The sequence below is a fragment of the Mytilus californianus genome, unplaced genomic scaffold (genome assembly GCF_021869535.1).
Source record: "Mytilus californianus isolate M0D057914Y unplaced genomic scaffold, xbMytCali1.0.p SCAF_18, whole genome shotgun sequence".
NCBI classification, from domain to species: Eukaryota; Metazoa; Mollusca; class Bivalvia; order Mytilida; family Mytilidae; genus Mytilus; species Mytilus californianus.
Window position 1 is genome coordinate 8,582,231 of NW_026262666.1, and position 26,797 is coordinate 8,609,027.

The window sequence follows — 26,797 nt, forward strand, 5'->3', positions numbered from 1 at the left end:
ATTGATGTAGGCGACAATTATCTATATCTAAAATGAAACGGATAATAAATGAAGACAGTTACCTCTAAGCAATTACTCTCTTTGAAAGTTTTAAAGTTAAAAGTGTTGACTGTTTGCCACCTTAGTCCTTTCTGCCTTATTCTTCATATTTTGTTCGGAGAAAACAGATTTTCAACACTTAAATCATATATTTAGATAAAGAAATTTTATTCTAATCTGACAGCATACCTATTTCACAGTTTTTTCCTTTGAAACCTTGGGGACACGTGCAGCTGTAACCGTTCACTTTATCTTTACATTCAGCGCCATGCTTGCATGGATTTGGTAGACATTCATTTATATCTGAAATATGAATACCGCATGTCAAATATTTCAGATATTACAGTTTACAAAAATACAACAAAGCTGAATACTTATTTTGTAATCATTTTTTTTTAGAAAGAGGCAAAAAAGTTTCCAAATTCTCAAAAACTTAACATCGACCTCTGCGTCATTTACTAGACACCCATGACCGAAGGATAAGTTAAAAAGCATAATATTGCACAAGATACTCTAAAAGTTTTGAGTTTCAATAATATACAATTGAATAATTTAATTTTTTTTCATATGATATTTAATTTTTTCCAGTTGCTTTTTGTGTCAAAAAGTTTTAAATTATACAAATACTAAATTAAGGAATATATCTCCCTCAAGCACAACTCGGATCGGATTTGGCTATATTTTAGGTTATATTTGGTTTGAATAGCTTTTCAAAGTTTCTATTGGGTTTTGATTTTGTTTAATATATTGTGGCCACTAGACATGCTAGAATCAATGAATAGACATTTATTGTCAAAATATGAAAATGTCCTAAACGTTTAACTTATATATCGGAAGACGACAAAACTCCAAAAATGTACCTATTTCACATCGCTTTCCTTTATAACCAGCTGGACATATACACATGTAGCCATTAACTTTATCTTTACATTTGGCTCCATTCTTGCATTGATGTAGACGACAATCATCTATATCTAAAATGAAACGGATAACAAATGCAGACAGCTACACCTAAGCAATTACTATCTTCGAAAGTCTAAAAGTTAAAAGTTTTGGTTGTTTGTCTTCGAAATATGGGTTTTGTTGCCCCCTTAGTCTCTTCTGCCTTGTTTTTCATATTTTTTCTAAGAAAACAGATTTCCAACATTTAAATCATATTTTTAAATAAAGAAATTTTAATCTTATCTGACAGCATACCTATTTCACAGTTTTTTCCTTTGTAACCTGGGGGACACGTGCAGCTGTAACCGTTCACTTTATCTTTACATTCAGCGCCATGCTTGCATGGATTTGGTAGACATTCATTTATATCTGAAATATGAATACCGCATGTCAAATATTTCAGATATTACAGTTTACAAAAATACAACAAAGCTGAATACTTATTTTGTAACCATTTTTTTTGTAGAAAGAGGCAAAAAATGTTTCAAATTCTCAAATACTTAACATCGACCCGTACGTCATATACTGGACACCCATGACCGAAGCATAAGTTAAAAAACATAATATTGCACAAGATACTCTTAAAGTTTGGAGTTTCCATTATATATCATTGAATCGTTTAAATTTATTTTCCGATGGTATTTAATATTTTCGAGTTACTTTTTGTGTCAAAAAAGTTTAAATTATACAAATACTAAATTAAGGAATATATTTCCTTCAAGCAAAAGTCGTATTCCTTGATCAGATATAGCTATTTTTTTGGTCATATTGGGTTTGATTAGCTTTCAACGTCTCTATTAGGTTTGATTTTGTTTAATATATTGTGGCCACTAGAATCAATGAGGCCATTAGACATGCTAGAATCAATCAAACAATCAATCGAATAATAGACATTATTTTAGGTCATATTTGGTTTGTAAGCTTTTGGACGTTTCTATAAGGTTTTGATTTTGTTTAATATATGGTGGCCAATTGAATCAATGAATAGACATTTATTGTCGAAATATGAAAATGTCCGAAACTTTCAACTTATATATCGGAAGACGACACAACTCCAAAAATGTACCTATTTCACATCGCTTTCCTTTGTAACCAGCTGGACATATACACATGTAGCCATTAACTTTATCTTTACATTTGGCTCCATTCTTGCATTGATGTAGACGACAATCATCTATATCTAAAATGAAACGGATAACAAATGAAGACAGTTACCCCTAGGCAATTGATATCTTTGAAATTCTAAAATATAAAGTTTTGGCTGTTTGTTTTCGAAATATGGGTTTTCTTGCCCCCTTAGTCTCTTCTGCCTTGTGTTTCATATTTTTCTAAGAAAACAGATTTCCAACACTTAAATCATTTATTTTAATAAAGAAATTTTATTCTAATCTGACAGCATACCTTTCTCACAGTTTTTTCCTTTGTAACCTGGGGGACACGTGCAGCTGTAACCGTTCACTTTATCTTTACATTCAGCGCCATGCTTGCATGGATTTGGTAGACATTCATTTATATCTGAAATGTGAATACCGCATGTCAAATATTTCAGATATTACAGTCTACAAAAATACAACACAGCTGAATGCTTATTTTGTAATCATTTTTCTTATAGAAAGAGGTATAAAAAGTTTCAAATTCTCAAATACTTAACATCGACCTGTACGTCATTTACTAGACACCCATGACCGAAGGATAAGTTAAAAAGCATAATATTGCACAAGATATTCTTAAAGTTTTGAGTTTCCATACTATACAATTGAATCGTTTAAATTTATTTTCATATGATATTTAATATTTTCTAGTTTCTTTGTGTGTCAAAAAGGTTTAAATTATACAAATACTAAATTAAGGAATATATCTCCCTCTAGCAAAACTCGTATTCCTTGTTCGGATTTGGCTATATTTTAGGTCATATTTGGTTTGATTAGCTTTTTAACGTTTCTATTAGGTTTCGATTTTGTTTAATATATGGTGGCCAATAGAATCAATGAATAGACATTTATTGTCGAAATATGAAAATGTCCTTAACGTTTAACTTATATATCGGAAGACGACAAAACTCCAAAAATGTACCTATTTCACATCGTTTTCCTTTGTAACCAGCTGGACATATACACATGTAGCCATTAACTTTATCTTTACATTTGGCTCCATTCTTGCATTGATGTAGATGACAATCATCTATATCTAAAATGAAACGGATAACAAATAAAGACAGTTACCCCTGGTAATTACTACCTTTGAAAGTCTAAAATATAAAGTTTTGGCTGTTTGTCTTCGAAATATGGGTTTTGTTTCCCCCTTAGTCTCTTCTGCCTTGTTTTTCATATTTTTCTATGAAAACAGATTTCCAACACTTAAATCATTTATTTAAATAAAGAAATTTTATTCTAATCTGGCAGCATACCTTTCTCACAGTTTTTTCCTTTGTAACCTGGGGGACACGTGCAGCTGTAACCGTTCACTTTATCTTTACATTCAGCGCCATGCTTGCATGGATTTGGTAGACATTCATTTATATCTGAAATATAAATACCGCATGTCAAATATTTCAGATATTTCAGTCTACAAAAATACATCAAAGCTGAATACTTATTTTGTAATAATGTTTTCATAGAAAGAGGCAAAAAAAGTTTAAAAATTTCGAATACTTAACATCGACCTGTACGTCATTTACTAGACTCCCATGACCGAAGGATAAGTTAAAAAGCATAATTTTGCACAAGATATTCTTAAGGTTTTGAGTTTCCATAATATACAATTGAATCGTTTAAATCTATTTTCATATGATATTTAATATTTTTGAGTTATTTTTTGTGTCAAAAAAGATGAAATTATACAAATACTAAATTAAGTAATATATCTCCCTCAAGCAAAACTCGTATTCCTTGATCGGATTTGGCTATATTTTAGGTCATATTTGGTTTGTAAGCTTTTCAACGTTTCTATTAGGTTTTGGTTTTGTTTAATATATGGTGGCCACTAGAATCAATGAATAGACATTTATTGTCGAAATATGAAAATGTCCTAAACGTTTAACTTATATATCGGAAGACGACAAAACTCCAAAAATGTACCTATTTCACATCGCTTTCCTTTGTAACCAGCTGGACATATACACATGTAGCCATTAACTTTATCTTTACATTTGGCTCCATTCTTGCATTGATGTAGACGACAATCATCTATATCTAAAATGAAACGGATAACAAATAAAGACAGTTACCCCTGGCAATTACTATCTTTGAAAGTCTGAAATATAAAGTTTTGGCTGTTTGTCTTCGAAATATGGGTTTTGTTGCCTCCTTTGTCTCTTCTGCCTTGTTTTACATATTTTTCTAAGAAAACAGATTTCCAACACTTAAATCATTTATCTAAATAAAGAAATTTTATTCTAATCTGGAAGCATACCTTTCTCACAGTTTTTTCCTTTGTAACCTGGGGGACACGTGCAGCTGTAACCGTTCACTTTATCTTTACATTCAGCGCCATGCTTGCATGGATTTGGTAGACATTCATTTATATCTGAAATATGAATACCGCATGTCACATATTTAGATATTACAGTTTACAAAAATACAACAAAGCTGAATACTTATTTTGTAATAATGTTTTTATAGAAAGAGGCAAAAAAAATTTCAAATTCTAAACATACTTAACATCGACCTGTACGTCATTTACTAGACTCCCATGACCGAAGGATAAGTTAAAAAGCATAATTTTGCACAAGATACTCTTAAAGTTTTGAGTTTCCATAATATACAATTGAATTATTTAAATCTATTTTCATATGATATTTGATATTTTCGAGTTACTTTTGGTGTCAAAAAGGTTTAAATCATACAAATGCTAAATTAAGGAATAAATCTCTTTCAAGCAAAACTCGTATTCCTTGATCAGATTTGGCTAAATTTTATGTCATATTTAGTTTGATTAGCTTTTCAACGTTTCTATTAGGTTTTGATTTTGTTTAATATATTGTGGCCAATAGAATCAATGAATAGACATTTATTGTCGAAATATGAAAATGTCCTAAACGTTTAACTTATATATCGGAAGACGACACAACTCCAAAAATGTACCTATTTCACATCGCTTTCCTTTGTAACCAGCTGGACATATACACATGTAGCCATTAACTTTATCTTTACATTTGGCTCCATTCTTGCATTGATGTAGACGACAATCATCTATATCTAAAATGAAACGGATAACAAATGAAGACAGTTACCCCTAGGCAATTGATATCTTTGAAATTCTAAAATATAAAGTTTTGGCTGTTTGTTTTCGAAATATGGGTTTTCTTGCCCCCTTAGTCTCTTCTGCCTTGTGTTTCATATTTTTCTAAGAAAACAGATTTCCAACACTTAAATCATTTATTTTAATAAAGAAATTTTATTCTAATCTGACAGCATACCTTTCTCACAGTTTTTTCCTTTGTAACCTGGGGGACACGTGCAGCTGTAACCGTTCACTTTATCTTTACATTCAGCGCCATGCTTGCATGGATTTGGTAGACATTCATTTATATCTGAAATGTGAATACCGCATGTCAAATATTTCAGATATTACAGTCTACAAAAATACAACACAGCTGAATGCTTATTTTGTAATCATTTTTCTTATAGAAAGAGGTATAAAAAGTTTCAAATTCTCAAATACTTAACATCGACCTGTACGTCATTTACTAGACACCCATGACCGAAGGATAAGTTAAAAAGCATAATATTGCACAAGATATTCTTAAAGTTTTGAGTTTCCATACTATACAATTGAATCGTTTAAATTTATTTTCATATGATATTTAATATTTTCTAGTTTCTTTGTGTGTCAAAAAGGTTTAAATTATACAAATACTAAATTAAGGAATATATCTCCCTCTAGCAAAACTCGTATTCCTTGTTCGGATTTGGCTATATTTTAGGTCATATTTGGTTTGATTAGCTTTTTAACGTTTCTATTAGGTTTCGATTTTGTTTAATATATGGTGGCCAATAGAATCAATGAATAGACATTTATTGTCGAAATATGAAAATGTCCTTAACGTTTAACTTATATATCGGAAGACGAAAAAACTCCAAAAATGTACCTATTTCACATCGTTTTCCTTTGTAACCAGCTGGACATATACACATGTAGCCATTAACTTTATCTTTACATTTGGCTCCATTCTTGCATTGATGTAGATGACAATCATCTATATCTAAAATGAAACGGATAACAAATAAAGACAGTTACCCCTGGTAATTACTACCTTTGAAAGTCTAAAATATAAAGTTTTGGCTGTTTGTCTTCGAAATATGGGTTTTGTTTCCCCCTTAGTCTCTTCTGCCTTGTTTTTCATATTTTTCTATGAAAACAGATTTCCAACACTTAAATCATTTATTTAAATAAAGAAATTTTATTCTAATCTGGCAGCATACCTTTCTCACAGTTTTTTCCTTTGTAACCTGGGGGACACGTGCAGCTGTAACCGTTCACTTTATCTTTACATTCAGCGCCATGCTTGCATGGATTTGGTAGACATTCATTTATATCTGAAATATAAATACCGCATGTCAAATATTTCAGATATTTCAGTCTACAAAAATACATCAAAGCTGAATACTTATTTTGTAATAATGTTTTCATAGAAAGAGGCAAAAAAAGTTTAAAAATTTCGAATACTTAACATCGACCTGTACGTCATTTACTAGACTCCCATGACCGAAGGATAAGTTAAAAAGCATAATTTTGCACAAGATATTCTTAAGGTTTTGAGTTTCCATAATATACAATTGAATCGTTTAAATCTATTTTCATATGATATTTAATATTTTTGAGTTATTTTTTGTGTCAAAAAAGATGAAATTATACAAATACTAAATTAAGTAATATATCTCCCTCAAGCAAAACTCGTATTCCTTGATCGGATTTGGCTATATTTTAGGTCATATTTGGTTTGTAAGCTTTTCAACGTTTCTATTAGGTTTTGGTTTTGTTTAATATATGGTGGCCACTAGAATCAATGAATAGACATTTATTGTCGAAATATGAAAATGTCCTAAACGTTTAACTTATATATCGGAAGACGACAAAACTCCAAAAATGTACCTATTTCACATCGCTTTCCTTTGTAACCAGCTGGACATATACACATGTAGCCATTAACTTTATCTTTACATTTGGCTCCATTCTTGCATTGATGTAGACGACAATCATCTATATCTAAAATGAAACGGATAACAAATAAAGACAGTTACCCCTGGCAATTACTATCTTTGAAAGTCTGAAATATAAAGTTTTGGCTGTTTGTCTTCGAAATATGGGTTTTGTTGCCTCCTTTGTCTCTTCTGCCTTGTTTTACATATTTTTCTAAGAAAACAGATTTCCAACACTTAAATCATTTATCTAAATAAAGAAATTTTATTCTAATCTGGAAGCATACCTTTCTCACAGTTTTTTCCTTTGTAACCTGGGGGACACGTGCAGCTGTAACCGTTCACTTTATCTTTACATTCAGCGCCATGCTTGCATGGATTTGGTAGACATTCATTTATATCTGAAATATGAATACCGCATGTCACATATTTAGATATTACAGTTTACAAAAATACAACAAAGCTGAATACTTATTTTGTAATAATGTTTTTATAGAAAGAGGCAAAAAAAATTTCAAATTCTAAACATACTTAACATCGACCTGTACGTCATTTACTAGACTCCCATGACCGAAGGATAAGTTAAAAAGCATAATTTTGCACAAGATACTCTTAAAGTTTTGAGTTTCCATAATATACAATTGAATTATTTAAATCTATTTTCATATGATATTTGATATTTTCGAGTTACTTTTGGTGTCAAAAAGGTTTAAATCATACAAATGCTAAATTAAGGAATAAATCTCTTTCAAGCAAAACTCGTATTCCTTGATCAGATTTGGCTAAATTTTATGTCATATTTAGTTTGATTAGCTTTTCAACGTTTCTATTAGGTTTTGATTTTGTTTAATATATTGTGGCCAATAGAATCAATGAATAGACATTTATTGTCGAAATATGAAAATGTCCTAAACGTTTAACTTATATATCGGAAGAGGACAAAACTCCAAAAATGTACCTATTTCACATCGCTTTCCTTTGTAACCAGCTGGACATATACACATGTAGCCATTAACTTTATCTTTACATTTGGCTCCATTCTTGCATTGATGTAGACGACAATCATCTATATCTAAAATGAAACGGATAACAAATGAAGACAGTTACCCTTGAGCAATAACTATCAAAAAAAGTCTAAAATATAAAGTTTTGGCTGTTTGTCTTCGAAATATGGGCTTTGTTGCCCCCTTACTCTCTTCAATCATATTTTTAAATAAAGAAATTTTATTCTAATCTGACAGCATACCTTTCTCACAGTTTTTTCCTTTGTAACCTGGGGGACACGTGCAGCTGTAACCGTTCACTTTATCTTTACATTCAGCGCCATGCTTGCATGGATTTGGTAGACATTCATTTATATCTGAAATGTGAATACCGCATGTCAAATATTTCAGATATTACAGTCTACAAAAATACAACACAGCTGAATGCTTATTTTGTAATCATTTTTTTTATAGAAAGAGGCATAAAAAGTTTCAAATTCTCAAATACTTAACATCGACCTGTACGTCATTTACTAGACACCCATGACCGAAGGATAAGTTAAAAAGCATAATATTGCACAAGATATTCTTAAAGTTTTGAGTTTCCATAATATACAATTGAATCGTTTAAATTTATTTTCATATGATATTTAATATTTTCCAGTTTCTTTGTGTGTCAAAAAGGTTTAAATTATACAAATACTAAATTAAGGAATATATCTCCCTCTAGCAAAACTCGTATTCCTTGTTCGGATTTGGCTATATTTTAGGTCATATTTGGTTTGATTAGCTTTTTAACGTTTCTATTAGGTTTCGATTTTGTTTAATATATGGTGGCCAATAGAATCAATGAATAGACATTTATTGTCGAAATATGAAAATGTCCTTAACGTTTAACTTATATATCGGAAGACGACAAAACTCCAAAAATGTACCTATTTCACATCGCTTTCCTTTGTAACCAGCTGGACATATACACATGTAGCCATTAACTTTATCTTTACATTTGGCTCCATTCTTGCATTGATGTAGACGACAATCATCTATATCTAAAATGAAACGGATAACAAATAAAGACAGTTACCCCTGGTAATTACTACCTTTGAAAGTCTAAAATATAAAGTTTTGGCTGTTTGTCTTCGAAATATGGGTTTTGTTTCCCCCTTAGTCTCTTCTGCCTTGTTTTTCATATTTTTCTATGAAAACAGATTTCCAACACTTAAATCATTTATTTAAATAAAGAAATTTCATTCTAATCTGGCAGCATACCTTTCTCACAGTTTTTTCCTTTGTAACCTGGGGGACACGTGCAGCTGTAACCGTTCACTTTATCTTTACATTCAGCGCCATGCTTGCATGGATTTGGTAGACATTCATTTATATCTGAAATATAAATACCGCATGTCAAATATTTCAGATATTTCAGTCTACAAAAATACATCAAAGCTGAATACTTATTTTGTAATAATGTTTTCATAGAAAGAGGCAAAAAAAGTTTAAAAATTTCGAATACTTAACATCGACCTGTACGTCATTTACTAGACTCCCATGACCGAAGGATAAGTTAAAAAGCATAATTTTGCACAAGATATTCTTAAGGTTTTGAGTTTCCATAATATACAATTGAATCGTTTAAATCTATTTTCATATGATATTTAATATTTTTGAGTTATTTTTTGTGTCAAAAAAGATGAAATTATACAAATACTAAATTAAGTAATATATCTTCCTCAAGCAAAACTCGTATTCCTTGATCAGATTTGGCTATATTTTAGGTCATATTTGGTTTGTAAGCTTTTCAACGTTTCTATTAGGTTTTGGTTTTGTTTAATATATGGTGGCCACTAGAATCAATGAATAGACATTTATTGTCGAAATATGAAAATGTCCTAAACGTTTAACTTATATATCGGAAGACGACAAAACTCCAAAAATGTACCTATTTCACAGCGCTTTCCTTTGTAACCAGCTGGACATATACACATGTAGCCATTAACTTTATCTTTACATTTGGCTCCATTCTTGCATTGATGTAGACGACAATCATCTATATCTAAAATGAAACGGATAACAAATAAAGACAGTTACCCCTGGCAATTACTATCTTTGAAAGTCTGAAATATAAAGTTTTGGCTGTTTGTCTTCGAAATATGGGTTTTGTTGCCTCCTTTGTCTCTTCTGCCTTGTTTTACATATTTTTCTAAGAAAACAGATTTCCAACACTTAAATCATTTATCTAAATAAAGAAATTTTATTCTAATCTGGAAGCATACCTTTCTCACAGTTTTTTCCTTTGTAACCTGGGGGACACGTGCAGCTGTAACCGTTCACTTTATCTTTACATTCAGCGCCATGCTTGCATGGATTTGGTAGACATTCATATATATCTGAAATATGAATACCGCATGTCACATATTTCAGATATTACAGTTTACAAAAATACAACAAAGCTGAATACTTATTTTGTAATAATGTTTTTATAGAAAGAGGCAAAAAAAATTTCAAATTCTAAACATACTTAACATCGACCTGTACGTCATTTACTAGACTCCCATGACCGAAGGATAAGTTAAAAAGCATAATTTTGCACAAGATACTCTTAAAGTTTTGAGTTTCCATAATATACAATTGAATTATTTAAATCTATTTTCATATGATATTTGATATTTTCGAGTTACTTTTGGTGTCAAAAAGGTTTAAATCATACAAATGCTAAATTAAGGAATAAATCTCTTTCAAGCAAAACTCGTATTCCTTGATCAGATTTGGCTAAATTTTATGTCATATTTAGTTTGATTAGCTTTTCAACGTTTCTATTAGGTTTTGATTTTGTTTAATATATTGTGGCCAATAGAATCAATGAATAGACATTTATTGTCGAAATATGAAAATGTCCTAAACGTTTATCTTATATATCGGAAGACGACAAAACTCCAAAAATGTACCTATTTCACATCGCTTTCCTTTGTAACCAGCTGGACATATACACATGTAGCCATTAACTTTATCTTTACATTTGGCTCCATTCTTGCATTGATGTAGACGACAATCATCTATATCTAAAATGAAACGGATAACAAATGAAGACAGTTACCCTTGAGCAATAACTATCAAAAAAAGTCTAAAATATAAAGTTTTGGCTGTTTGTCTTCGAAATATGGGCTTTGTTGCCCCCTTACTCTCTTCAATCATATTTTTAAATAAAGAAATTTTATTCTAATCTGACAGCATACCTATTTCACAGTTTTTTCCTTTGTAACCTGGGGGACACGTGCAGCTGTAACCGTTCACTTTATCTTTACATTCAGCGCCATGCTTGCATGGATTTGGTAGACATTCATTTATATCTGAAAAATGAATACCGCATGTCACATATTTCAGATATTACAGTTTACAAAAATACAACAAAGCTGAATACTTATTTTGTAATAATGTTTTTATAGAAAGAGGCAAAAAAAATTTCAAATTCTCAAATACTTAACATCGACCTGTACGTCTTTTACTAGACTCCCATGACCGAAGGATAAGTTAAAAAGCATAATTTTGCACAAGATACTCTTAAAGTTTTGAGTTTCCATAATACACAATTGAATCGTTTAAATCTATTTTTATATGATATTTGATATTTTCGAGTTACTTTTGGTGTCAAAAAGGTTTAAATCATACAAATGCTAAATAAGGGAATAAATCTCTTTCAAGCAAAACTCGTATTCCTTGATCAGATTTGGCTATATTTTATGTCATATTTAGTTTGATTAGCTTTTCAACGTTTCTATTAGGTTTTGATTTTGTTTAATATATTGTGGCCACTAAAATCAATGAATAGACATTTATTGTCGAAATATGAAAATGTCCTAAACGTTTTAGGTAAATGGGTGTCTGAAATATAATCCATAGATTTTTTTAATAATTTTACAAAATGTAGTTTATATCATGCTTTTTAAAAAAAATTAATAAAAAGAATGGGTCACGGGGCTTATTTTCACGCTACAGGTTGTGCAAAATTGACAGATTTTGTATAGATTATGCATGGAAAACCCAATTTTCTGCCATAAAACGAAAACTACACCATAGAATTTTGAGATAATATAAGAGAAGATAGCTCTAATAGTATGCTTTCAGATAAATAAAAGAAAAAATGGGATCACGGGACCCGTTTTCTTGCTACATAATAAAATAGGTAAATTCCTAAAACATTCTATTGTAAAAGTAGCTCTATCTGAATTATCTGCCCTTACATTTGAGTTGCCTCCCCTTATGTGGCAAAGTTGGAAAAAAATAGAATCAAGCAAAAGTATTCTGGTTTTTTGTAAAATACAACCAAAAATATGATAAAATATGTCATTTTCTATATTGAAATGAAAATTCTTACACATGAATTACCTACTACTCTCAAAATTTGCACCTTTTATTAAAGACCTAGACCGATTGTTTTCTGGTATTTCAAAATCCAAGATGGAGGAAGACACCCTATCTACCTTAACTTATATATCGGAAGACGACAAAACTCCAAAAATGTACCTATTTCACATCGTTTTCCTTTGTAACCAGCTGGACATATACACATGTAGCCATTAACTTTATCTTTACATTTGGCTTCATTCTTGCATTGATGTAGACGACAATCATCTATATCTAAAATGAAACGGATAACAAATGAAGACAGTTACCCCATTAGCAATTACTATCAATGACAGTCTAAAATATAAAGTTTTGGCTGTTTGTCTTCGAAATATGGGTTTTGTTGCCCCCTTAGTCTCTTCTGCCTTGTTTTACATATTTTTTCTAAGAAAACAGATTTCCAACGTTTCAGTCATATTTTTAAATAAAGAAATTTTATTCTAATCTGACAGCATACCTATTTCACAGTTTTTTCCTTTGTAACCTGGGGGACACGTGCAGCTGTAACCGTTCACTTTATCTTTACATTCAGCGCCATGCTTGCATGGATTTGGTAGACATTCATTTATATCTGAAATATGAACACTGCATGTCAATTATTTCAGATATTACAGTTTACAAAAATACAACAAAGCTGAATACTTATTTTGTAATGATTTTTTATAGAACAAGGCAAGTTTCAAATTCTGAAATACTTAACATCGACCTGTACGTCATTTACTAGACACCTGTGACCGAAGGATAAGTTAAAAAGCATAATATTGCACAAGATACTCTTAAAGTTTTGAGTTTCCATAATACACAATTGAATCGTTAAATCTATTTTCATATGATATTTGATATTTTCGAGTTACTTTTGGTGTCAAAAAGGTTTAAATCATACAAATGCTAAATAAGGGAATAAATCTCTTTCAAGCAAAACTCGTATTCCTTGATCAGATTTGGCTATATTTTATGTCATATTTAGTTTGATTAGCTTTTCAACGTTTCTATTAGGTTTTGATTTTGTTTAATATATTGTGGCCACTAAAATCAATGAATAGACATTTATTGTCGAAATATGAAAATGTCCTAAACGTTTTAGGTAAATGGGTGTCTGAATTATAATCCATAGATTTTTTTAATAATTTTACAAAATGTAGTTTATATCATGCTTTTTAAAAAAAATTAATAAAAAGAATGGGTCACGGGGCTTATTTTCACGCTACAGGTTGTGCAAAATTGACAGATTTTGTATAGATTATGCATGGAAAACCCAATTTTCTGCCATAAAACGAAAACTACACCATAGAATTTTGAGATAATATAAGAGAAGATAGCTCTAATAGTATGCTTTCAGATAAATAAAAGAAAAAATGGGATCACGGGACCCGTTTTCTTGCTACATAATAAAATAGGTAAATTCCTAAAACATTCTATTGTAAAAGTAGCTCTATCTGAATTATCTGCCCTTACATTTGAGTTGCCTCCCCTTATGTGGCAAAGTTGGAAAAAAATAGAATCAAGCAAAAGTATTCTGGTTTTTTGTAAAATACAACCAAAAATATGATAAAATATGTCATTTTCTATATTGAAATGAAAATTCTTACACATGAATTACCTACTACTCTCAAAATTTGCACCTTTTATTAAAGATCTAGACCGATTGTTTTCTGGTATTTCAAAATCCAAGATGGAGGAAGACACCCTATCTACCTTAACTTATATATCGGAAGACGACAAAACTCCAAAAATGTACCTATTTCACATCGTTTTCCTTTGTAACCAGCTGGACATATACACATGTAGCCATTAACTTTATCTTTACATTTGGCTCCATTCTTGCATTGATGTAGACGACAATCATCTATATCTAAAATGAAACGGATAACAAATGAAGACAGTTACCCCATTAGCAATTACTATCAATGACAGTCTAAAATATAAAGTTTTGGCTGTTTGTCTTCGAAATATGGGTTTTGTTGCCCCCTTAGTCTCTTCTGCCTTGTTTTACATATTTTTTCTAAGAAAACAGATTTCCAACGTTTCAGTCATATTTTTAAATAAAGAAATTTTATTCTAATCTGACAGCATACCTATTTCACAGTTTTTTCCTTTGTAACCTGGGGGACACGTGCAGCTGTAACCGTTCACTTTATCTTTACATTCAGCGCCATGCTTGCATGGATTTGGTAGACATTCATTTATATCTGAAATATGAACACTGCATGTCAATTATTTCAGATATTACAGTTTACAAAAATACAACAAAGCTGAATACTTATTTTGTAATGATTTTTTTATAGAACAAGGCAAGTTTCAAATTCTGAAATACTTAACATCGACCTGTACGTCATTTACTAGACACCCGTGACCGAAGGATAAGTTAAAAAGCATAATATTGCACAAGATACTCTTAAAGTTTTGAGTTTCCATAATATACAATTGAATCGTTTAAATCTATTTTCATATGATATTTGATATTTTCGAGTTACTTTTAGTGTCAAAAAGGTTTAAATCATACAAATAATAAAATCAAGGAATAAATCTTTTACAAGCAAAACTCGTATTCCTTGATCAGATTTGGCTATATTTATGTCATATGTTGTTTGTAAGCTTTTGAACGTTTCTATAAGGTTTTGATTTTGTTTAATATATTGTGGCCACTAGAATCAATTAATAGACATTTATTGTCGAAATATGAAAATGTCCTAAACGTTTAACTTATATTTCGGAAGACGACAAAACTCCAAAAATGTACCTATTTCACATCGCTTTCCTTTGTAACCAGCTGGACATATACACATGTAGCCATTAACTTTATCTTTACATTTGGCTCCATTCTTGCATTGATGTAGACGACAATCATCTATATCTAAAATGAAACGGATAACAAATGAAGACAGTTACAACTAAGCAATAATTACCTTTGAAATTCTAAAAGTTAAAAGTTTTGGTTGTTTGTCTTCGAAATATGGGTTTTGTTGCCCCCTTAGTCTCTTCTGCCTTGTTTTATATATTTTTTCTAAGAAAACAGATTTCCAACACTTAAATCATATATAAAAATAAAGAAATTTTATTTTAATCTGACAGTATACCTATTTCACAGTTTTTTCCTTTGTAACCTGGGGGACACGTGCAGCTGTAACCGTTCACTTTATCTTTACATTCAGCGCCATGCTTGCATGGATTTGGTAGACATTCATTTATATCTGAAATATGAACACTGCATGTCAATTATTTCAGATATTACAGTTTACAAAAATACAACAAAGCTGAATACTTATTTTGTAATGATTTTTTTATAGAACAAGGCAAGTTTCAAATTCTGAAATACTTAACATCGACCTGTACGTCATTTACTAGACACCCGTGACCGAAGGATAAGTTAAAAAGCATAATATTGCACAAGATACTCTTAAAGTTTTGAGTTTCCATAATATACAATTGAATCGTTTAAATCTATTTTCATATGATATTTGATATTTTCGAGTTACTTTTGGTGTCAAAAAGGTTTAAATCATACAAATAATAAATCAAGGAATAAATCTTTTACAAGCAAAACTCGTATTCCTTGATCAGATTTGGCTATATTTATGTCATATTTGGTTTGTAAGCTTTTGAACGTTTCTATAAGGTTTTGATTTTGTTTAATATATTGTGGCCACTAGAATCAATGAATAGACATTTATTGTCGAAATATGAAAATGTCCTAAACGTTTAACTTATATATCGGAAGACGACAAAACTCCAAAAATGTACCTATTTCACATCGCTTTCCTTTGTAACCAGCTGGACATATACACATGTAGCCATTAACTTTATCTTTACATTTGGCTCCATTCTTGCATTGATGTAGACGACAATCATCTATATCTAAAATGAAACGGATAACAAATGAAGACAGTTACAACTAAGCAATAATTATCTTTGAAATTCTAAAAGTTAAAAGTTTTGGTTGTTTGTCTTCGAAATATGGGTTTTGTTGCCCCCTTAGTCTCTTCTGCCTTGTTTTATATATTTTTTCTAAGAAAACAGATTTCCAACACTTAAATCATATATAAAAATAAAGAAATTTTATTTTAATCAGACAGTATACCTATTTCACAGTTTTTTCCTTTGTAACCTGGGGGACACGTGCAGCTGTAACCGTTCACTTTATCTTTACATTCAGCGCCATGCTTGCATGGATTTGGTAGACATTCATTTATATCTGAAATATGAACACTGCATGTCAATTATTTCAGATATTACAGTTTACAAAAATACAACAAAGCTGAATACTTATTTTGTAATGATTTTTTTATAGAACAAGGCAAGTTTCAAATTCTGAAATACTTAACATCGACCTGTACGTCATTTACTAGACACCCGTGACCGAAGGATAAGTTAAAAAGCATAATATTGCACAAGATACTCTTAAAGTTTTGAGTTTCCATAATATACAATTGAATCGTTTAAATCTATTTTCATATGATATTTGATATTTTCGAGTTACTTTTGGTGTCAAAAAGGTTTAAATCATACAAATAATAAATCAAGGAATAAATCTTTTACAAGCAAAACTCGTATTCCTTGATCAGATTTGGCTATATTTATGTCATATTTGGTTTGTAAGCTTTTGAACGTTTCTATAAGGTTTTGATTTTGTTTAATATATTGTGGCCACTAGAATCAATGAATAGACATTTATTGTCGAAATATGAAAATGTCCTAAACGTTTAACTTATATATCGGAAGACGACAAAACTCCAAAAATGTACCTATTTCACATCGCTTTCCTTTGTAACCAGCTGGACATATACACATGTAGCCATTAACTTTATCTTTACATTTGGCTCCATTCTTGCATTGATGTAGACGACAATCATCTATATCTAAAATGAAACGGATAACAAATGAAGACAGTTACAACTAAGCAATAATTATCTTTGAAATTCTAAAAGTTAAAAGTTTTGGTTGTTTGTCTTCGAAATATGGGTTTTGTTGCCCCCTTAGTCTCTTCTGCCTTGTTTTATATATTTTTTCTAAGAAAACAGATTTCCAACACTTAAATCATATATAAAAATAAAGAAATTTTATTTTAATCTGACAGTATACCTATTTCACAGTTTTTTCCTTTGTAACCTGGGGGACACGTGCAGCTGTAACCGTTCACTTTATCTTTACATTCAGCGCCATGCTTGCATGGATTTGGTAGACATTCATTTATATCTGAAATATGAACACTGCATGTCAATTATTTCAGATATTACAGTTTACAAAAATACAACAAAGCTGAATACTTATTTTGTAATGATTTTTTTATAGAACAAGGCAAGTTTCAAATTCTGAAATACTTAACATCGACCTGTACGTCATTTACTAGACACCCGTGACCGAAGGATAAGTTAAAAAGCATAATATTGCACAAGATACTCTTAAAGTTTTGAGTTTCCATAATATACAATTGAATCGTTTAAATCTATTTTCATATGATATTTGATATTTTCGAGTTACTTTTGGTGTCAAAAAGGTTTAAATCATACAAATAATAAATCAAGGAATAAATCTTTTACAAGCAAAACTCGTATTCCTTGATCAGATTTGGCTATATTTATGTCATATTTGGTTTGTAAGCTTTTGAACGTTTCTATAAGGTTTTGATTTTGTTTAATATATTGTGGCCACTAGAATCAATGAATAGACATTTATTGTCGAAATATGAAAATGTCCTAAACGTTTAACTTATATATCGGAAGACGACAAAACTCCAAAAATGTACCTATTTCACATCGCTTTCCTTTGTAACCAGCTGGACATATACACATGTATCCATTAACTTTATCTTTACATTTGGCTCCATTCTTGCATTGATGTAGACGACAATCATCTATATCTAAAATGAAACGGATAACAAATGAAGACAGTTACAACTAAGCAATAATTATCTTTGAAATTCTAAAAGTTAAAAGTTTTGGTTGTTTGTCTTCGAAATATGGGTTTTGTTGCCCCCTTAGTCTCTTCTGCCTTGTTTTATATATTTTTTCTAAGAAAACAGATTTCCAACACTTAAATCATATATAAAAATAAAGAAATTTTATTTTAATCTGACAGTATACCTATTTCACAGTTTTTTCCTTTGTAACCTGGGGGACACGTGCAGCTGTAACCGTTCACTTTATCTTTACATTCAGCGCCATGCTTGCATGGATTTGGTAGACATTCATTTATATCTGAAATATGAACACTGCATGTCAATTATTTCAGATATTACAGTTTACAAAAATACAACAAAGCTGAATACTTATTTTGTAATGATTTTTTTATAGAACAAGGCAAGTTTCAAATTCTGAAATACTTAACATCGACCTGTACGTCATTTACTAGACACCCGTGACCGAAGGATAAGTTAAAAAGCATAATATTGCACAAGATACTCTTAAAGTTTTGAGTTTCCATAATATACAATTGAATCGTTTAAATCTATTTTCATATGATATTTGATATTTTCGAGTTACTTTTGGTGTCAAAAAGGTTTAAATCATACAAATAATAAATCAAGGAATAAATCTTTTACAAGCAAAACTCGTATTCCTTGATCAGGTTTGGCTATATTTATGTCATATTTGGTTTGTAAGCTTTTGAACGTTTCTATAAGGTTTTGATTTTGTTTAATATATTGTGGCCACTATAATCAATGAATAGACATTTATTGTCAAAATATGAAAATGTCCTAAACGTTTAACTTATATATCGGAAGACGACAAAACTCCAAAAATGTACCTATTTCACATCGCTTTCCTTTGTAACCAGCTGGACATATACACATGTAGCCATTAACTTTATCTTTACATTTGGCTCCATTCTTGCATTGATGTAGACGACAATCATTTATATCTAAAATGAAACGAATAACAAATGAAGACAGTTACAACTAAGCAATAATTACCTTTGAAATTCTAAAAGTTAAAAGTTTTGGTTGTTTGTCTTCGAAATATGGGTTTTGTTGCCCCCTTAGTCTCTTCTGCCTTGTTTTATATATTTTTTCTAAGAAAACAGATTTCCAACACTTAAATCATATATAAAAATAAAGAAATTTTATTTTAATCTGACAGTATACCTATTTCACAGTTTTTTCCTTTGTAACCTGGGGGACACGTGCAGCTGTAACCGTTCACTTTATCTTTACATTCAGCGCCATGCTTGCATGGATTTGGTAGACATTCATTTATATCTGAAATATGAACACTGCATGTCAATTATTTCAGATATTACAGTTTACAAAAATACAACAAAGCTGAATACTTATTTTGTAATGATTTTTTTATAGAACAAGGCAAGTTTCAAATTCTGAAATACTTAACATCGACCTGTACGTCATTTACTAGACACCCGTGACCGAAGGATAAGTTAAAAAGCATAATATTGCACAAGATACTCTTAAAGTTTTGAGTTTCCATAATATACAATTGAATCGTTTAAATCTATTTTCATATGATATTTGATATTTTCGAGTTACTTTTGGTGTCAAAAAGGTTTAAATCATACAAATAATAAATCAAGGAATAAATCTTTTACAAGCAAAACTCGTATTCCTTGATCAGGTTTGGCTATATTTATGTCATATTTGGTTTGTAAGCTTTTGAACGTTTCTATAAGGTTTTGATTTTGTTTAATATATTGTGGCCACTATAATCAATGAATAGACATTTATTGTCAAAATATGAAAATGTCCTAAACGTTTAACTTATATATCGGAAGACGACAAAACTCCAAAAATGTACCTATTTCACATCGCTTTCCTTTGTAACCAGCTGGACATATACACATGTAGCCATTAACTTTATCTTTACATTTGGCTCCATTCTTGCATTGATGTAGACGACAATCATTTATATCTAAAATGAAACGAATAACAAATGAAGACAGTTACAACTAAGCAATAATTACCTTTGAAATTCTAAAAGTTAAAAGTTTTGGTTGTTTGTCTTCGAAATATGGGTTTTGTTGCCCCCTTAGTCTCTTCTGCCTTGTTTTATATATTTTTTCTAAGAAAACAGATTTCCAACACTTAAATCATATATAAAAATAAAGAAATTTTATTTTAATCTGACAGTATACCTATTTCACAGTTTTTTCCTTTGTAACCTGGGGGACACGCGCAGCTGTAACCGTTCACTTTATCTTTACATTCAGCGCCATGCTTGCATGGATTTGGTAGACATTCATTTATATCTGAAATATGAACACTGCATGTCAATTATTTCAGATATAACAGTTTACAAAAATACAACAAAGCTGAATACTTATTTTGTAATGATTTTTTTATAGAACAAGGCAAGTTTCAAATTCTGAAATACTTAACATCGACCTGTACGTCATTTACTAGACACCCGTGACCGAAGGATAAGTTAAAAAGCATAATATTGCACAAGATACTCTTAAAGTTTTGAGTATCCATAATATACAATTGAATCGTTTAAATCTATTTTCATATGATATTTGATATTTTCAAATTACTTTTGGTGTCAAAAAGGTTTAAATCATACAAATAATAAATTAAGGAATAAATCTTTTACAAGCAAAACTCGTATTCCTTGATCAGATTTGGCTATATTTATGTCATATTTGGTTTGTAAGCTTTTGAACGTTTCTATAAGGTTTTGATTTTGTTTAATATATTGTGGCCACTAGAATCAATGAATAGACATTTATTGTCGAAATATGAAAATGTCCTAAACGTTTAACTTATATATCGGAAGACGACAAAACTCCAAAAATGTACCTATTTCACATCGCTTTCCTTTGTAACCAGCTGGACATATACACATGTAGCCATTAACTTTATCTTTACATTTGGCTCCATTCTTGCATTGATGTAGACGACAATCATCTATATCTAAAATGAAACGGATAACAAATGAAGACAGTTACAACTAAGCAATAATTACCTTTGAAATTCTAAAAGTTAAAAGTTTTGGTTGTTTGTCTTCGAAATATGGGTTTTGTTGCCCCCTTAGTCTCTTCTGCCTTGTTTTATATATTTTTTCTAAGAAAACAGATTTCCAACACTTAAATCATATATAAAAATAAAGAAATTTTATTTTAATCTGACAGTATACCTATTTCACAGTTTTTTCCTTTGTAACCTGGGGGACACGTGCAGCTGTAACCGTTCACTTTATCTTTACATTCAGCGCCATGCTTGCATGGATTTGGTAGACATTCATTTATATCTGAAATATGAACACTGCATGTCAATTATTTCAGATATTACAGTTTACAAAAATACAACAAAGCTGAATACTTATTTTGTAATGATTTTTTTATAGAACAAGGCAAGTTTCAAATTTTGAAATACTTAACATCGACCTGTACGTCATTTACTAGACACCCGTGACCGAAGGATAAGTTAAAAAGCATAATATTGCACAAGATACTCTTAAAGTTTTGAGTTTCCATAATATACAATTGAATCGTTTAAATCTATTTTCATATGATATTTGATATTTTCAAATTACTTTTGGTGTCAAAAAGGTTTAAATCATACAAATAATAAATTAAGGAATAAATCTTTTACAAGCAAAACTCGTATTCCTTGATCAGATTTGGCTATATTTATGTCATATTTGGTTTGTAAGCTTTTGAACGTTTCTATAAGGTTTTGATTTTGTTTAATATATTGTGGCCACTAGAATCAATGAATAGACATTTATTGTCGAAATATGAAAATGTCCTAAACGTTTAACTTATATATCGGAAGACGACAAAACTCCAAAAATGTACCTATTTCACATCGCTTTCCTTTGTAACCAGCTGGACATATACACATGTAGCCATTAACTTTATCTTTACATTTGGCTCCATTCTTGCATTGATGTAGACGACAATCATCTATATCTAAAATGAAACGGATAACAAATGAAGACAGTTACAACTAAGCAATAATTACCTTTGAAATTCTAAAAGTTAAAAGTTTTGGTTGTTTGTCTTCGAAATATGGGTTTTGTTGCCCCCTTAGTCTCTTCTGCCTTGTTTTATATATTTTTTCTAAGAAAACAGATTTCCAACACTTAAATCATATATAAAAATAAAGAAATTTTATTTTAATCTGACAGTATACCTATTTCACAGTTTTTTCCTTTGTAACCTGGGGGACACGTGCAGCTGTAACCGTTCACTTTATCTTTACATTCAGCGCCATGCTTGCATGGATTTGGTAGACATTCATTTATATCTGAAATATGAACACTGCATGTCAATTATTTCAGATATTACAGTTTACAAAAATACAACAAAGCTGAATACTTATTTTGTAATGATTTTTTTATAGAACAAGGCAAGTTTCAAATTCTGAAATACTTAACATCGACCTGTACGTCATTTACTAGACACCCGTGACCGAAGGATAAGTTAAAAAGCATAATATTGCACAAGATACTCTTAAAGTTTTGAGTTTCCATAATATACAATTGAATCGTTTAAATCTATTTTCATATGATATTTGATATTTTCGAGTTACTTTTGGTGTCAAAAAGGTTTAAATCATACAAATAATAAATCAAGGAATAAATCTTTTACAAGCAAAACTCGTATTCCTTGATCAGATTTGGCTATATTTATGTCATATTTGGTTTGTAAGCTTTTGAACGTTTCTATAAGGTTTTGATTTTGTTTAATATATTGTGGCCACTAGAATCAATGAATAGACATTTATTGTCGAAATATGAAAATGTCCTAAACGTTTAACTTATATATCGGAAGACGACAAAACTCCAAGAATGTACCTATTTCACATCGCTTTCCTTTGTAACCAGCTGGACATATACACATGTAGCCATTAACTTTATCTTTACATTTGGCTCCATTCTTGCATTGATGTAGACGACAATCATCTATATCTAAAATGAAACGGATAACAAATGAAGACAGTTACAACTAAGCAATAATTATCTTTGAAATTCTAAAAGTTAAAAGTTTTGGTTGTTTGTCTTCGAAATATGGGTTTTGTTGCCCCCTTAGTCTCTTCTGCCTTGTTTTATATATTTTTTCTAAGAAAACAGATTTCCAACACTTAAATCATATATAAAAATAAAGAAATTTTATTTTAATCTGACAGTATACCTATTTCACAGTTTTTTCCTTTGTAACCTGGGGGACACGTGCAGCTGTAACCGTTCACTTTATCTTTACATTCAGCGCCATGCTTGCATGGATTTGGTAGACATTCATTTATATCTGAAATATGAACACTGCATGTCAATTATTTCAGATATTACAGTTTACAAAAATACAACAAAGCTGAATACTTATTTTGTAATGATTTTTTTATAGAACAAGGCAAGTTTCAAATTCTGAAATACTTAACATCGACCTGTACGTCATTTACTAGACACCCGTGACCGAAGGATAAGTTAAAAAGCATAATATTGCACAAGATACTCTTAAAGTTTTGAGTTTCCATAATATACAATTGAATCGTTTAAATCTATTTTCATATGATATTTGATATTTTCGAGTTACTTTTGGTGTCAAAAAGGTTTAAATCATACAAATAATAAATCAAGGAATAAATCTTTTACAAGCAAAACTCGTATTCCTTGATCAGATTTGGCTATATTTATGTCATATTTGGTTTGTAAGCTTTTGAACGTTTCTATAAGGTTTTGATTTTGTTTAATATATTGTGGCCACTAGAATCAATGAATAGACATTTATTGTCGAAATATGAAAATGTCCTAAACGTTTAACTTATATATCGGAAGACGACAAAACTCCAAAAATGTACCTATTTCACATCGCTTTCCTTTGTAACCAGCTGGACATATACACATGTATCCATTAACTTTATCTTTACATTTGGCTCCATTCTTGCATTGATGTAGACGACAATCATCTATATCTAAAATGAAACGGATAACAAATGAAGACAGTTACAACTAAGCAATAATTATCTTTGAAATTCTAAAAGTTAAAAGTTTTGGTTGTTTGTCTTCGAAATATGGGTTTTGTTGCCCCCTTAGTCTCTTCTGCCTTGTTTTATATATTTTTTCTAAGAAAACAGATTTCCAACACTTAAATCATATATAAAAATAAAGAAATTTTATTTTAATCTGACAGTATACCTATTTCACAGTTTTTTCCTTTGTAACCTGGGGGACACGTGCAGCTGTAACCGTTCACTTTATCTTTACATTCAGCGCCATGCTTGCATGGATTTGGTAGACATTCATTTATATCTGAAATATGAACACTGCATGTCAATTATTTCAGATATTACAGTTTACAAAAATACAACAAAGCTGAATACTTATTTTGTAATGATTTTTTTATAGAACAAGGCAAGTTTCAAATTCTGAAATACTTAACATCGACCTGTACGTCATTTACTAGACACCCGTGACCGAAGGATAAGTTAAAAAGCATAATATTGCACAAGATACTCTTAAAGTTTTGAGTTTCCATAATATACAATTGAATCGTTTAAATCTATTTTCATATGATATTTGATATTTTCGAGTTACTTTTGGTGTCAAAAAGGTTTAAATCATACAAATAATAAATCAAGGAATAAATCTTTTACAAGCAAAACTCGTATTCCTTGATCAGGTTTGGCTATATTTATGTCATATTTGGTTTGTAAGCTTTTGAACGTTTCTATAAGGTTTTGATTTTGTTTAATATATTGTGGCCACTATAATCAATGAATAGACATTTATTGTCAAAATATGAAAATGTCCTAAACGTTTAACTTATATATCGGAAGACGACAAAACTCCAAAAATGTACCTATTTCACATCGCTTTCCTTTGTAACCAGCTGGACATATACACATGTAGCCATTAACTTTATCTTTACATTTGGCTCCATTCTTGCATTGATGTAGACGACAATCATTTATATCTAAAATGAAACGGATAACAAATGAAGACAGTTACAACTAAGCAATAATTACCTTTGAAATTCTAAAAGTTAAAAGTTTTGGTTGTTTGTCTTCGAAATATGGGTTTTGTTGCCCCCTTAGTCTCTTCTGCCTTGTTTTATATATTTTTTCTAAGAAAACAGATTTCCAACACTTAAATCATATATAAAAATAAAGAAATTTTATTTTAATCTGACAGTATACCTATTTCACAGTTTTTTCCTTTGTAACCTGGGGGACACGCGCAGCTGTAACCGTTCACTTTATCTTTACATTCAGCGCCATGCTTGCATGGATTTGGTAGACATTCATTTATATCTGAAATATGAACACTGCATGTCAATTATTTCAGATATAACAGTTTACAAAAATACAACAAAGCTGAATACTTATTTTGTTATGATTTTTTTATAGAACAAGGCAAGTTTCAAATTCTGAAATACTTAACATCGACCTGTACGTCATTTACTAGACACCCGTGACCGAAGGATAAGTTAAAAAGCATAATATTGCACAAGATACTCTTAAAGTTTTGAGTTTCCATAATATACAATTGAATCGTTTAAATCTATTTTCATATGATATTTGATATTTTCGAGTTACTTTTGGTGTCAAAAAGGTTTAAATCATACAAATAATAAATCAAGGAATAAATCTTTTACAAGCAAAACTCGTATTCCTTGATCAGGTTTGGCTATATTTATGTCATATTTGGTTTGTAAGCTTTTGAACGTTTCTATAAGGTTTTGATTTTGTTTAATATATTGTGGCCACTATAATCAATGAATAGACATTTATTGTCAAAATATGAAAATGTCCTAAACGTTTAACTTATATATCGGAAGACGACAAAACTCCAAAAATGTACCTATTTCACATCGCTTTCCTTTGTAACCAGCTGGACATATACACATGTAGCCATTAACTTTATCTTTACATTTGGCTCCATTCTTGCATTGATGTAGACGACAATCATTTATATCTAAAATGAAACGGATAACAAATGAAGACAGTTACAACTAAGCAATAATTACCTTTGAAATTCTAAAAGTTAAAAGTTTTGGTTGTTTGTCTTCGAAATATGGGTTTTGTTGCCCCCTTAGTCTCTTCTGCCTTGTTTTATATATTTTTTCTAAGAAAACAGATTTCCAACACTTAAATCATATATAAAAATAAAGAAATTTTATTTTAATCTGACAGTATACCTATTTCACAGTTTTTTCCTTTGTAACCTGGGGGACACGCGCAGCTGTAACCGTTCACTTTATCTTTACATTCAGCGCCATGCTTGCATGGATTTGGTAGACATTCATTTATATCTGAAATATGAACACTGCATGTCAATTATTTCAGATATAACAGTTTACAAAAATACAACAAAGCTGAATACTTATTTTGTTATGATTTTT

General features: G+C 30.3%; 1 protein-coding gene across 1 annotated transcript in view; it reads right to left on the reverse strand.

Annotated features, from left to right (window-relative positions):
- LOC127726636 (zonadhesin-like) overlaps positions 1-26,797 on the reverse strand; it is a 150,983-nt gene that overhangs the window by 82,003 nt on the left and 42,183 nt on the right. Inside the window, exons 14-19 of the mRNA XM_052234057.1 lie at positions 14,244-14,357; positions 6,405-6,518; positions 6,071-6,184; positions 5,399-5,512; positions 3,055-3,168; positions 229-342 (exon numbers count right to left, since the gene is read on the reverse strand). Of these exons, the coding sequence (XP_052090017.1) occupies positions 229-342; positions 3,055-3,168; positions 5,399-5,512; positions 6,071-6,184; positions 6,405-6,518; positions 14,244-14,357 (684 nt within the window). The remainder of the gene's footprint in view (positions 1-228; positions 343-3,054; positions 3,169-5,398; positions 5,513-6,070; positions 6,185-6,404; positions 6,519-14,243; positions 14,358-26,797) is intronic.